The sequence below is a fragment of the Lissotriton helveticus genome, chromosome 2_1, assembly GCF_964261635.1.
Source record: "Lissotriton helveticus chromosome 2_1, aLisHel1.1, whole genome shotgun sequence".
Taxonomy (NCBI): Eukaryota; Metazoa; Chordata; class Amphibia; order Caudata; family Salamandridae; genus Lissotriton; species Lissotriton helveticus.
In genome coordinates this window covers 191,874,841-191,887,586 of record NC_136059.1, presented here as the reverse complement: position 1 = coordinate 191,887,586, position 12,746 = coordinate 191,874,841, and the positions used below count along the sequence as shown (strand labels likewise).

At 44.8% G+C, this 12,746-nt stretch overlaps 1 protein-coding gene across 1 annotated transcript in view; it reads right to left on the bottom strand.

Annotated features, from left to right (window-relative positions):
- The window catches only part of SPMIP6 (sperm microtubule inner protein 6), a 153,029-nt gene that overhangs the window by 121,410 nt on the left and 18,873 nt on the right, over window positions 1-12,746 (bottom strand). The window contains exon 2 of the mRNA XM_078677243.1: window positions 4,115-4,307. Within this exon, the coding sequence (XP_078533369.1) occupies window positions 4,115-4,296 (182 nt within the window). The 5' untranslated portion in view covers window positions 4,297-4,307. The remainder of the gene's footprint in view (window positions 1-4,114; window positions 4,308-12,746) is intronic.

Below are 12,746 nucleotides of genomic sequence, written 5' to 3'. Positions count from 1 at the left end.
GATGTCGCTACCTAGATTTTTATAGCCCTCCAGAATTCCTACGATCTTAATCCCCCTGGCTATTTTTGAGAAGTGGAGGGCCTTCAGAGGCGGCTGATTTGGGATGTGCGTGCGCGCATTGCCCTCTCCAAACTCACTCTTCCATGGTACGATGGCGGTATTGCCCTCCCGGACATCAGACGCTATTACTGGGCCTCTCAGCTGAGTGCTATTAACCACGCCACCTATGCCCCCGGTCTGACGCCAGCCTTTGCAATGGATAAGTGTCTTCTGCCTTCTGGCAATTTCAACAGGGCGCTGTACTCTAAAGAACCCTATAAGACTCTGGCCGGACCCACTAAAATTGCTGTGCGAGTGTGGCGTGATGCAAATGCTGCTCTGGGTTGGAGAGATAGATTGACCCGTGCAACTCCGTTATATGACTCGGATGGTTTGGGCAATTTGTGGAGGTCGAAAGGTTTCGTGAAATGGGACATGATAGGTATAAGCAAGATTGATGATCTTTGGTCCAAGGGGAATGTTACGACTTTTGAGGTGCTTAAGAATGAATATGAGCTTGACGATCGGGATTTTTTTCGGTATGTCTAGGTACGGCATGCCTTGTTGTCTGTCTTCCCCAAGGGGACGGAGATCCCCGAGTCCTCGCCTCTGGAGGACCGTATCCTTGATGGCTACGTACCTGACAGCACAATTTCGCTGATTTATAAAAAGCTTATTAACAACAGAGTCGACTTGCTTGTGCGCCTTAGGGCCTTGTGGACTGCTGATGGGTTGGAGCTGGACGATGAGGACTGGCAAATGGCTGTGTCCTCCCCTAAGGAGGTGGCCATCCCTGCTCGCCTTCGGTTCGTCCAGCTCAAGATCCTACATCGAGTGTATGTCACTGGTCCGAGTCTGGTACGTATGGGGCACTCGGTGGATGGTCTGTGTAAATGTGGATGTGGTATGAGTGGCACCTTCCTTCATATACTGTGGGAATGCCCTGAGGTGGCTAGGTTCTGGTCCCGAGTGCATACCACCATGGAGAGGGTTACGGGGGTCACACTCCTGCCAGGCGCTTTCTCCTCAATGTATGGGAACCAAATGATTATAATACTGCACAGACCTGTTGGGCAACCCTCAGTAACATGATTGCGAAAAGGGACATTGCACAATTATGGGGTTCCCACAGACTGCCCACTGTATCTGCATGGAAGGAAAATATGGACTGGTGCATGTTCAGAGAAAAGACGGTGTACTTGTCCCGGGGCAGACCTAAGAAGTGGAACAGAATTTGGTCTCAATGGAATGCCTATCGTGGGAATATATCTCAATTTTGCCCTTAATATCCCATTGTCTCCCTAAATGACATTCCTGGTTCTCGCACTTTAAATGTATGTATTCAATGGTTTCCTTGCTGCCCCCCGCCTCATTCTGGAATTGATGACTGTAATCCTGTATGCATAAGAACTGAGATTGCTCCCCGCTCCTACATGCTTCCCGACAATGACTCTTGCCTTGTGAAGTGTATTGTGTTGTTTGTTATGTTTTAATTTCAATAAAAACTTTTTTTTAAAAATTAAAAAAAAGAACCTTAGACAGTCACTGAAAAAGCACTACCATTTAAAAATAAAAAACCTCAAAATTCGTCAATTATACGTAACTGACATAAGTATAATTTGCACCGCCGTAGATTTCAAACTTCATCAGAGTAGTAATATGGGCAATTAACACGTTAGATAATATAGTGCCAGTTACACATCAGTTACAAATAATCTGTGAATGTTTTTTTTTTTAACGTTTGTTTTGTTATTGGAAGACATTTTAACGTAAGAGTTTGCACAGAGCAGATCAGCCAAGCTACAGTGAAGAAATTATCCAAGGGCTGGGCCCTAGTGACATGTGAGGGGCCCTCAAGGATGTGCAGACTACCGAAGGAGATCAAGGGCCTCCAAGGATGTGCAGACTCCTAACACTGATGAGTGTCCCACAAGAAGGTGTGCGCCCCTGAGGAAGAAGGCCAAGGGACACTCCATGCCACCTGTCAATTTTAGGTTGAGCCTAGAGGCAGCGGACATGCGCTGCTCTGTGAGGCATGCTGTAATCCCTCTGTGGGCTAAGGCTACATCTACCACTTTCCATTTGTTGCTTTGTGTGCCTTTCAAAAATGGTTTCTTTTTATGCATGAAATGCTGTTCATTGTCTCGCCTTTAGGAATGTTTTCACTTTAGTGTGGACTGCCCCTGTTATATATGCCCTTACTGTCAGGTTGATTTATCCTTTGTATGGCTCACTGGTGCACTCTTTTGTAATTTAATGGTCCTGCGCCGTTTGTTGCTTACCCGCTGTTGCCCTCATTTCCTTTATGGATATCTATGATCTTCAAGCACGAGCACTACACGTTGTCCTTGTAACCTTTACTCCCACACCCTTCCTCGTCCCTCCTCCTCTCCCTTTGTGGCGTGCCTTGCTTTTGTTCTGTGTGCTCATGCTTCGATTGATCAAGAGCGGGAATCCTTAAATGGGAGCCCTGCAGAGTCACACCTGCCTCCAAGAGTTGTTGCACCGTAGCACGCCGCTCTTTATTGTTTAAATATGGCGACAACACATTGCTTAGGGTCTGCATGGCATGCCACACACACAGTGGATACAGAAAGGCTCCCTCTACTATTGGTCTTGTTTTATTTTTAGTTGATCATTACTCCTCACCCACTACCTGTTACTTCCTTTTCCTACGCCACCCACACACACCTTTGTGGCACACGTGGTCTGTTGTGCCTCTGTGATCTTTTATTCATGTTAGGAGAGCATGGCCACAATAGCCAATGGGCACTCAACTTGCTAAAAATTGGTTTAGCGCCACCTGGAATTTCTTTTTGCTGTTTTTTACAGACCCATCTTGGATCAGCAAATTAAAAACAAATGGTGACCGAGTCCTTTTCTAAGCACGCGCTTGCACAGAGATGCATGCTTTTAACACATCAAGCATGCTAGCGCATACAAAATGACTTGATCGTCAGTAGAGACTGTTATTATGCTTTTTTCTCTTTTGGCTGATGCTGCACAGCCTCACCAAAATGCACTGGCAAACCCAATAGATGCCAAAGGCGAGACCTATTGGTATTGCCAATGCGTGTTAACATAGTGAGAAGTCTTTAGGAATCTTCATAATGACCCCCTCCCCCCCTCCACACCTCAATAATGTAACAAGGCAATGACACTCAACATTACCCAACAAGGCAGAAAATATGTCTGTACTGAAGGGCTGCATCTTTGTGCTCATGTTTTACTATTTAACAGCCATTCCTCAGCATGCAGTGAGAATTGTTCCTAAGTTAGGACCTGAGCATAATTCAACAAAACATACTATAACACAACAGATGGAATATATTCTAGCTATTCATTACATATATATACATTTCTGTTATATTTACCATCCTGTGATATATTTATATATATTAGGCAGTGGCGGCTCCTCCGCTATGGCGGAGGAGCATCTCCGCACCCAGCGGGTTAAAATTTTGAAAAGTAAAACGATAATAAAATGAGTTTATTATTGTTTCATTCCTCCTTTCCTGCCACATCTTGTGGGTGGGGCCATTGCGGGCGGTAGTCATGGGAGGAGTGGTGATACTGCACTCAGTGCACATGACGGTTTGGCCAGCTGTCTCAGGACTGCAAAACCGTCATGTGCACTGACATCTCCCCTACCCGAGGTGCATTGCTGGGTGGAAAGGATAGCAGGCATTGGCTCCCAGTCCCCTTTGAAGTGGAAAACCAGCCTGCTCAGGCCAATCCCAGTGCTTCTCTCATGCATGATTGGCCAAAGGGGAGCCTCAGCAGAAAAGAGAAGAGCGCCGATTTGCAAGGAGACGGTAAGGTCTTTTTCTTTTCTTTTTTCTTTTACGTCTGTCCCTCCTGTCCCCCACCTCACATTCCCATGCCCTGCCACTCTATGGTGGGAGCAGCCGCTACTGATTATAGGGCATGCATCACACAGCCAAGGAGCTAAACACAAAGCAACACATTTTGGCCCATGCTTATATAGTTTCATACTGCATTGTTGTCATTCTGATATCATGCTCTTGAAATATATGTTACAATATGGCAGGCCCTTTAGATTCCTTTGCAGTACCTGCCAATCTTGTTCATGATTAGCTTCGGTTTCCTCTCAGTTTTTGGCGCTGGATCCAGCCGGGGGTCCACCCCATTCAGTATGTAGGTACGTCCAGAGGAGGCACTGGAGTAACCTGTATTGCAGTTTGAGGAAGAGAGTGCAGCGCGAAGTTTCTCTAAGTCGTTCAGCATCCCTTCCATTGTGCCTCTGTCTGGAACGAGAAGGAAGATGGAAAGGATAGTACAAAAAATCAAGGTAGTTTCATATGACCTCAGGTTCAAAGTGCGAGAAGCATATACACAGCTGATGACCCTAGAGGGTGGGTCTTCAACCTACTATGTTTGCAATGTCTTTCCTCCACATCACTTACCCACAAACCATCCCTGCAGCTAAGGCACTCATTCTGATTATCATTGGTTAGGATGCAAATGTTGTTTGTACCCACGCTTGACATGCTGAGTAGAGTAGTAATTTGTAATATCATTTTTCCCATGCACATTTTGCCAGATAATACATTGAGAAATCTGAATGAGAAAAATGTTTTATAACAGTTTAGAACATGAGAATATGTGAAATTTCATAATGGAAAATCTGAATACATGTGGTATCCCTCTGTCCTGCGGTAAAACATCTTGTGCAAAACAGTAAAGCCTGGTCATTTATATTCTCAAAACATTATTCCTGTAGCAATCGATGGCAGGAGTAATGCTCCTACTCTGGTACTGGCAGGGCTAATGCTCCCAATGTGGTACTAAAATGACTGCAATCGGGAGGTGTGGTATTACGACTGTATTATTATTGTTAGTTATTTATTTAGTTATTGTGAGAATTTGTGTTTTTGGTTGAGGGGGAATGGAACCCTATTCAAGCAACAGCACCATCTTCATGAGGGTGAATCAAAAAAACTCACTACATTAGCCTGTGCTTAACCTCTGGTAGCTTTGTACTGAAGCAAATCAGGCTTAATTTAGTGGCAATGTGTAAAATATTTATGTAGCACAATAACAGTAATAAAGTGAAAACACAACACAAGAAAAATACCAGATCAATTTAGAAAAATAGAGTAACATTTAATAAATTATTTGACACCAAAACAACAAAAATCCAATCAGTATAACCGGAGACATAGCAATTTCAAAGATTTAAGGTTAGTATAGCGCCTAAAATCGAAAAGTGCCAGTCGCCGTTATCTAGACCTACGGGTTAAAATCAAAACTTAAGGCCCACCACGATGGAGCGCGGGGCGGATTAAGGGACCAGGTTAGCCCGCTGAAAAAGTTACCCTATAAAGTGCAACACAAAGAGTTCTGTTTCTGGTGGAGGAAGCCATGAGGACAGGGGTGAGCATCGCAGATGGTTGTCCCTGTAGAGCAAATAGAAGGCCCAGTGTCACAATGATCATCGCTGTAGGGTGAAGATCCTGTCAGGCATCATATACAGTAGTTGCTGGAGATTCGCATTGGTCACACCAGGATGTCAATGCTGTAGCACGAAGTGCAGAACTCACATTGCTGGTCAGTGCTGGCGGCCACTGTAGTGCAAAGGGTTGGGTTCACTGGAACTTCATGTGGGCGGTCGGCATGCGCAGCAAGATCTTGACGTGAACAGGCCTCTTCACAGTTGCGAAGATCCTAAATCTGTAGGAGTTCTCCTTTTCTTTAACGAGGAACTCAACCAATGCCACAACAAGGGTCCAGGACTTGGGAGCCACCTCTTGGGGATCAGGAATTCACTCCAGCAAAGGCCAGTGCTCAGGCAGTCCCAGTAGCAGATCCATGCAGGTCAGTCAGCTGACCCTTGAATCACTTCACCCTTGGATTAAGGGTGGAGGTCCACTCTTCCATGTCGGACAACAGGACAGGTCTCAAGCAGGTCTAGTTGCAGTTCCAGGCAGTTCCAGAGCAGCCGGTCAGCTGGGAAGACCTTCTTCTGTAGTATCCACAGGTGCTAAGTGTACAGAAGAATGGTCTGAGGGTCAACTTTTTATACCTGATGCCCACTTTGAGTGGAAGACGATTTTCGAGTCTTCTCCCTACAGAGGTGTCTGGAATGTCCTGCCTCCCTGCCCTGGTCGCAGTCTGTCTGCAGGCAAAATAGGCTAGTGTGAAGTCCCGTGGGTGTAAGCTGAGGCAGAGTCTTTTAAGTGCAAATGTGACAGGTGACAGCAACACTCCCTCATTAATTCAGGTTGGCTCATCCTGCCAACACCCAGACCAACTATAGTGTGGCTGTCTATGAGGAATCCACAAAGTCTAACTGCCAAGCACACCTAGACATGTGAGCCAGGATACAGGCACCAAATGGTTAGGACAAGGAAATGCCAAATTTCCAAATGTGCTTTTTTTTAGAAATATGGCATAACATCCGACATTACCAGTAAGGAGGGTTTTAAATTACAATTCATGTTTGAAATGGAGTTTCCGGTTGTCAGGGTTTGAACCCTGTACAAGCAGGAACCACCACTCTAGTCAGGGTAAGCTAGATACACACTTTTAGATAACCTGTGCTCACCCTCTGGTAGCTTGGCACAGAACAGTTAGGCTTATCTAAAAAGGCAATGTATAAAGTATTTGTGCCGCCCATACATGTACAGTAACACAATGAAAACACCACAAAAATACCCCACTCCGGATTTGAAACATAGACAATAGTTTTATGAGTGAATCCAAACCAACCGGGGGACATCTGGTCACACTAGACTGAGGTAAATCCAAAGTTCAGGCCAACCGGGATGGAGGGCATTACTCAAGCAGGTCCAGCTGAAAAATGACCTTGGATGGAGGAAGCAATGATGTTGAAGACTCGATGCGAGGAGCAGAGGAGGCAAGGTGTTGTCGTGGATGCAGGTGATGCGTTTGTTCTGATCCACGCAATAAAAGCAGGTGATGCGTCTTTATCGAGCCGAGCAGTCCTTAATCATGGAGCCGTGCAGTTTGTCAAAGATATGTCATCTAGCGGAAGCAGCGTCGGTTCCTATCGGCACAAAATTGTCAATGTGTTAGTTTTGATGGATCAGCACAGCAGAAATCCCCTTCCAAGGGCCCAGGACTAGATTGGCACCACTTGGCAGGATAGGACTCTCAGAATGCCAGGTGCTGTTGCAGGTTTGAAGGAAGTGTTTGATGGCCCTGAGACTTCAGAACAGGGGACACGCCAGCAAGCGCTTGGAGTAACTCTGGGTTCTAGTGAGCTAGGTCCAGTCCTTGTTCTCAGCACGGTTAGAGATCGGCAGGCAACAGGCCAGCATAGCAAAGCAGAAAAGCAGTTCTTCCGGAGCAGCAGTCAAGCAGAGTGGCAATCCTTGTAGCACAGCAGTCTTTACTCCTAGCAGAGTTCTTCACAGTTCCAGTAGTGTGCTGTCTTGCAGTTATGCCTTTGAAGGGAGTGGAGGGTGACTTCAAAGAAGGGTCTTTAAAGTGCACACAGACCCTTTCTTCCCAGCCCTGGCTCCAAGCTATCAGTAGGTAATCAGCCCTTTGTGTGGGAACAGGACATTCAGGTCTGCCAGCTCCCCCTCTCTCCCTGCCCAGGAGGAGATTTCAGAATGCAGATGAGTTCTCTGTCACACCTACCCTTCCGGTGTTTGTTGCTGACTAGAGGGAATCCACTTAGTGTGGCTGTCAGCCACCCACGACATGTATTGGAGACAGGTTGCAGAGCAGTAAGAGCAGAGAAAGGTTCACTTTCTAAAAGTGGCATTTCCAAAACAGTAATGTTACATCTAACTTTACCATTAAAGAGCATTTATCATTACGATTCCAAAGATATAAAACATGATCCAGTTACTCCTTTCTGATCAGGAATTACAGCTTTAAAAAAAGGAATTCCCAATGCTAGCCTCTGAGAGAAATAGGCCTCACAGTAGTGAAAAACAAATGTAGCAGCTTGTTGCTGCCAGGACATGAAAAGCTTAAAAGTACACGTCCTACCTTTTCCTTACACAGTACCCTGCCCTACGTACTATCTAGGGCCTACTTTAGTGGTGCCTTATGTGTAATAATAGGGGAGGTTAAGGCTTGGCAAGTAGTTTTAAATGCCAAAAGCGAAGTGGCAGTAAACTGCACACACAGGATCTGCAATTACTACTTAGAGGTGTTGGGTACGGTAGTGATTTACTGTCTGATCCTTTGGTGTCCGAGGTTGAAGATGACATAAGGCATGGGCCTGTGGGAGCCCTCGAGGGGATGGATTTCATAGTGGAGATGGAGTCCTGGGTGGAGAGGACGTTCCAGGTAGTCGGTATGTGGTTCATTTATGGTGGTGGCAAATCTGTCAGGAAAACCCATAGGTGTGAGTTGGGGTTCAAAGTTTCAGTATATGGTTACAATCTTGTCATGGAAGAAGTGGGAGAGGATGTCGCACAGCTTCTATGAGGGTGTGATGTTGTTTTTGCTGGCAGACTTAACAATGTTCAAAAGTTCCTTGGTGTTGGGGCTGGTTTCAATGCATGCAGCAAGGGCATTCTTCTTTGTTGTCCTCAGCAGGCAGAGGTAGAGGTTGAGGGAAGGCTTGAAGGCTGCCCTGTCGGTGGTGTCCTTGATTGTGCGGCATCTCCTCTCCAACTGTTTGGTGCCTAGGTTCGCTGTTCTGAGTTCTTGGGTGTACCAACTTGCCTTTTTCGAGGATTTTATCTGGATGCTGTTCTTGATGGGTCTGCAGCCTCTGCAGTCCCTGTAAGAATACTAAGATCTGCAGCCCCTCTAAATATTCCCTCGGTGGGAAACAATCTGGGTTTTTGTTATTTTCCACTTCTGACAACTGAGCGAGTACTGGAATAAGAAGGGATCACTAAATAAGGTGTCCAAGCAGACCCGTGACCCCTGAAAGTGTTGCATGAGATTTGTAGGCTGTATTGCCGCCCTTCTCGCCACACTGCTGAATAAGATCATTATGGCAGGAGGCTTTCCCCAAAAAATGGAGAGAGGCGTCGATTCTGCTGTTTCTAAAAAAAAAATACTTCAAACCCGAATAAAGAGAAGAGCTATCGCCCAATGTCTCGGCTCCCTATCTCAGCAAAACTGAAGAGAGACATTTAAATATCTTTATCTCGGAATTTTTGGGATCACAATGGAATCCTGGACGAAGCCCAGTTTAGGTTTAGAAAAGCCCACAGTAGGGAATCAGCCCTGGTGGTAGCCACTGAGAAGATTCGAGATATAATGGACACAGGTGGGAAGGCTACGGTGATCCTTTAGACTGATCTGCAACCAAGACACTGTTAGCCCTCCAGTCCTAAAACATCGGCGGGCAGATATTGGTTTTGGGGGAATAGCTCTTGTTCTCCTCTGCTCCTTCCTTGATTTTAAGGAAGAATCAGTTACCCTAGGAGATTTTATCTCTAAATCTTCCACCTTATTGTTTATTGTGCCCAGCAAGGCTCATCATTAAGTCACACGTTATTTAATCTGTACGTGGCTCCATTAGCGAAACATATAAGAACATTCGGTTTGTCAACCATATCATATGCTGACGATACCCAAATAATGATATCTATCACCAACAGCAGAGCGGAGGTGGCTGATTGATTTAATAACTGCATGAGAGCCATAGTAAACTGGATGAGCAGCCACTGTTTTAAGTTACATTCTGATAAGACAGAGGTGCTTCTCTTTGGAAATGACATTTCCTTTTAGGACAATGCTTGGTGACCCCAGAGATTGGGCCCTCTGCCAACTCCTGTTTTGAAAGTCAGTAATTTGGGATTCATGTTTGATTCCAAGCTCTCTTTCATGAACCAGACTAACCAGCTCCTGTGTGTTTGTATTAAAAGTATTAAAGAAGATTCTGCCTTTTATACCCTATGATCTCAGGAAAATAGTCGTCATTACTCGGTTTTTTTCGAGATCGGATTACTGCAGTGTCCTTTTTTGGGCATGCAGCAAGGGATGTTAAAAAAGCTGCTGAACGCAGCAGCTCGCCTCCTCAGAAATATTAGGAGGTTTGACTGTGTCTCTAAAGTCTTGGAGGCACTACATTGGCTCCCTGTCAAGAAGAGGGTAGCATTTAAGGTGCTTTGTATAGCCCACAAAGCCTTTAATCTGACTGGCCCTGACTATATTGAGAGAAGACTTTCGTGGCACTTACCAAACAGTTATTTGCAATCTGCAGTCTCTAAAAAAGGGGGTGGTGCCAAGAATTCACAAGGCCTTCTGGAGTAGTAGAGGTATTTTTTTGTGCACCACACCTCCAAGCTCTGGAAAATTATTCCCGAACAGTTGAGCTAATTCTTCCACTTTAATTCTTGACTAGTGTGGGTGTAGAGGGCTGAACAGCAGATGCGAAGCGCCAAGACGTCTTCGGACATATGTTACGGTTTACAAAATTAAATTCATTCCTTCAGCTAAATTCATTCATTCAAACATAGTAAGATCTGCAGTCCCTGTCAGAACACAGAGCTCTGATGTTGCCATAAGCATTGTCAATTTTGCAAACCCTGTAAGAATACTAAGATATGCGGCTCGTGTAAGCATAGTAAGTTCTGCAGCCCCTGTAAAGATATAAAGATCTACAGCCCCTGTGAGAATACTAAGATTGTTAGCCACTGTAATAATATTAAATTCTGCAGACCCTGTAAGTGTACTAAGATCTGAAGCCACTGTAAGAATACTACGATCTGCAACCCCTGCAGTCTGCGTAAGGATTCTAAGATCTGCAGCCCCTGTAACTATAGTAAGGGATGCAACCCCTGTCAGAATACAAGGATCTGAAGCCCCTGTAATTATAGTAAGGTCTGCAACCCCTGTCATAATACAAGGATCTGAAGCCCCTGTAACTATAGTAAGGTCTGCAACCCCTGTCAAAATACAAGGATCTGCAGCCCCTGTAACTATAGTAAGGTCTGCAACCCCTGTCAAAATACAAGGATCTGAAGCCCATGTAACTATAGTAAGGTCTGCAACCCCTGTCAAAATACAAGGATCTGCAGCCCCTGTTTAAGGACGCTAAATTCTGCAACCCCTGTAAGAATAGTAAGATTTGCAGCAGTGTAGGAATAGGATATGCTGCACCTATAAAACTACTAAGATCTGCACCCCTGTAAGAATAGTAAGATCTGAAACCCTTGGAAGAATACTAATAAGCAGTAAGCTCTGCAGCCCTGCAAAGATACTCTGATCTACAACCCCTGTAAGAATACTAGGATCTGAAGTCCCTGTATGAATATAGGGTCAGCAGCCCCTTTACAAATAATAAGATCTGAAGCCCCTTTAAGAATAGTATGATCTGCTGCTCCTGTAAGAATACTAGGATCAGCGGGCTCTTTACAAATACTGGGATCTGCAGCCCCTGTAAGAATAATACGATCTGCAACCCTTGCAAGAATACTGGTATTTGCAACCCCTGTAAGAATACTGGGATCAGCAGCCGATTTACAAATAGTAAGATCTGCAGCCCCAGTAAGAATAGGAAGATCTTCAGCCTCTATATGAATACTCAGATCCCCTGTAAGAATACTCTTATCTGTAGATACTCATATATTCAGCCCCAGTAATTATAGCAGTGTACCGCAGGTGCAACCTTTTAATCAGTAAGTCCAATAGGAGTTGAAGAACCAAGCCATCCTTTTCTCCCCAGCTAACTGCAACGGAACAGTCATTAATCACAAATGATAGGCTAGCTATATCTGGAGGTCGTGCTAGACTGTGGCTTTAGGTGCATGTAAGGAGGTATTTATTTATAGTACAAGGTTCAGCAGTTGTACCAATCTTTAATCCTTTCTTCAACACCAAAACACACGCCCAATGTCCCTTTTTGCTTGTACAATCCTACGTTTGCCTTCAAGCAAAGTTTCAGTTACAGAAATATTTTGAAAGTCAGGTTTTATGCACTTAAACTCGCTTACTGTCCATTCTGCACAAGGTAAGGCATAGGGCATGTAAGTTTGTATGTATATATTACCTTCCAAGCTGTTCTACTATGCTCGTGCAGATCAGAACCTGTTTGCAGGGTCAGATTGAGTCAGGGGTGTTTAACACAGATGTAAGAAGCCTGGATCCAGGCCAGGTTTTAAGGCTATCCAGATAAGATACATTTACATCCATTGACTATAGATGGGCATTATTCACAGAGCAGGTTTTTATATACCCCAGCGTGGGCCCAGCCATCTTGAACCTTAGATCAGAAGAGCAGGACCCATTCCCTCAAAACCTCAACTTAATCAGGTCCTCCACTCTCTTCTGCCTGGATTCTTGAACCTGTTAAAATGCAAGTAGATTGGCTTAACAAGGATTTCTGCTGGTTAAACTATTATTCCATGGGCCTTGCCACTGGCAGGCTACTGGAATAGACTTTGCTATACTCATTAATAAAACGTGGGTATTATTACGCCACTACTGACGTCAAGTTGACTAATGTCCTCCCTCTTTGTGCTTTTGCACATTTGGACAACCTCCATTTTCCGCCAGTCACTTAGGAATCTTCTTTTGTTCTCCAGTAAATGATGGCAGAGGGATTTTAGTGCTGATGCCAATACCGCTATGTCCTTCTTTGAGGTCAGAAAGTGTACTCCAGCTGTTCTTATTACATTGTCAACATCAAGCTCTACAATCTTCAACTAAATAGCATAAACATAACGTGTATTTGTAAAGCGTACGTTCATCCGTAGGTATCTTGGCGCTGAATAACAGATGTTTATTGTTTCCCAACTCAATGG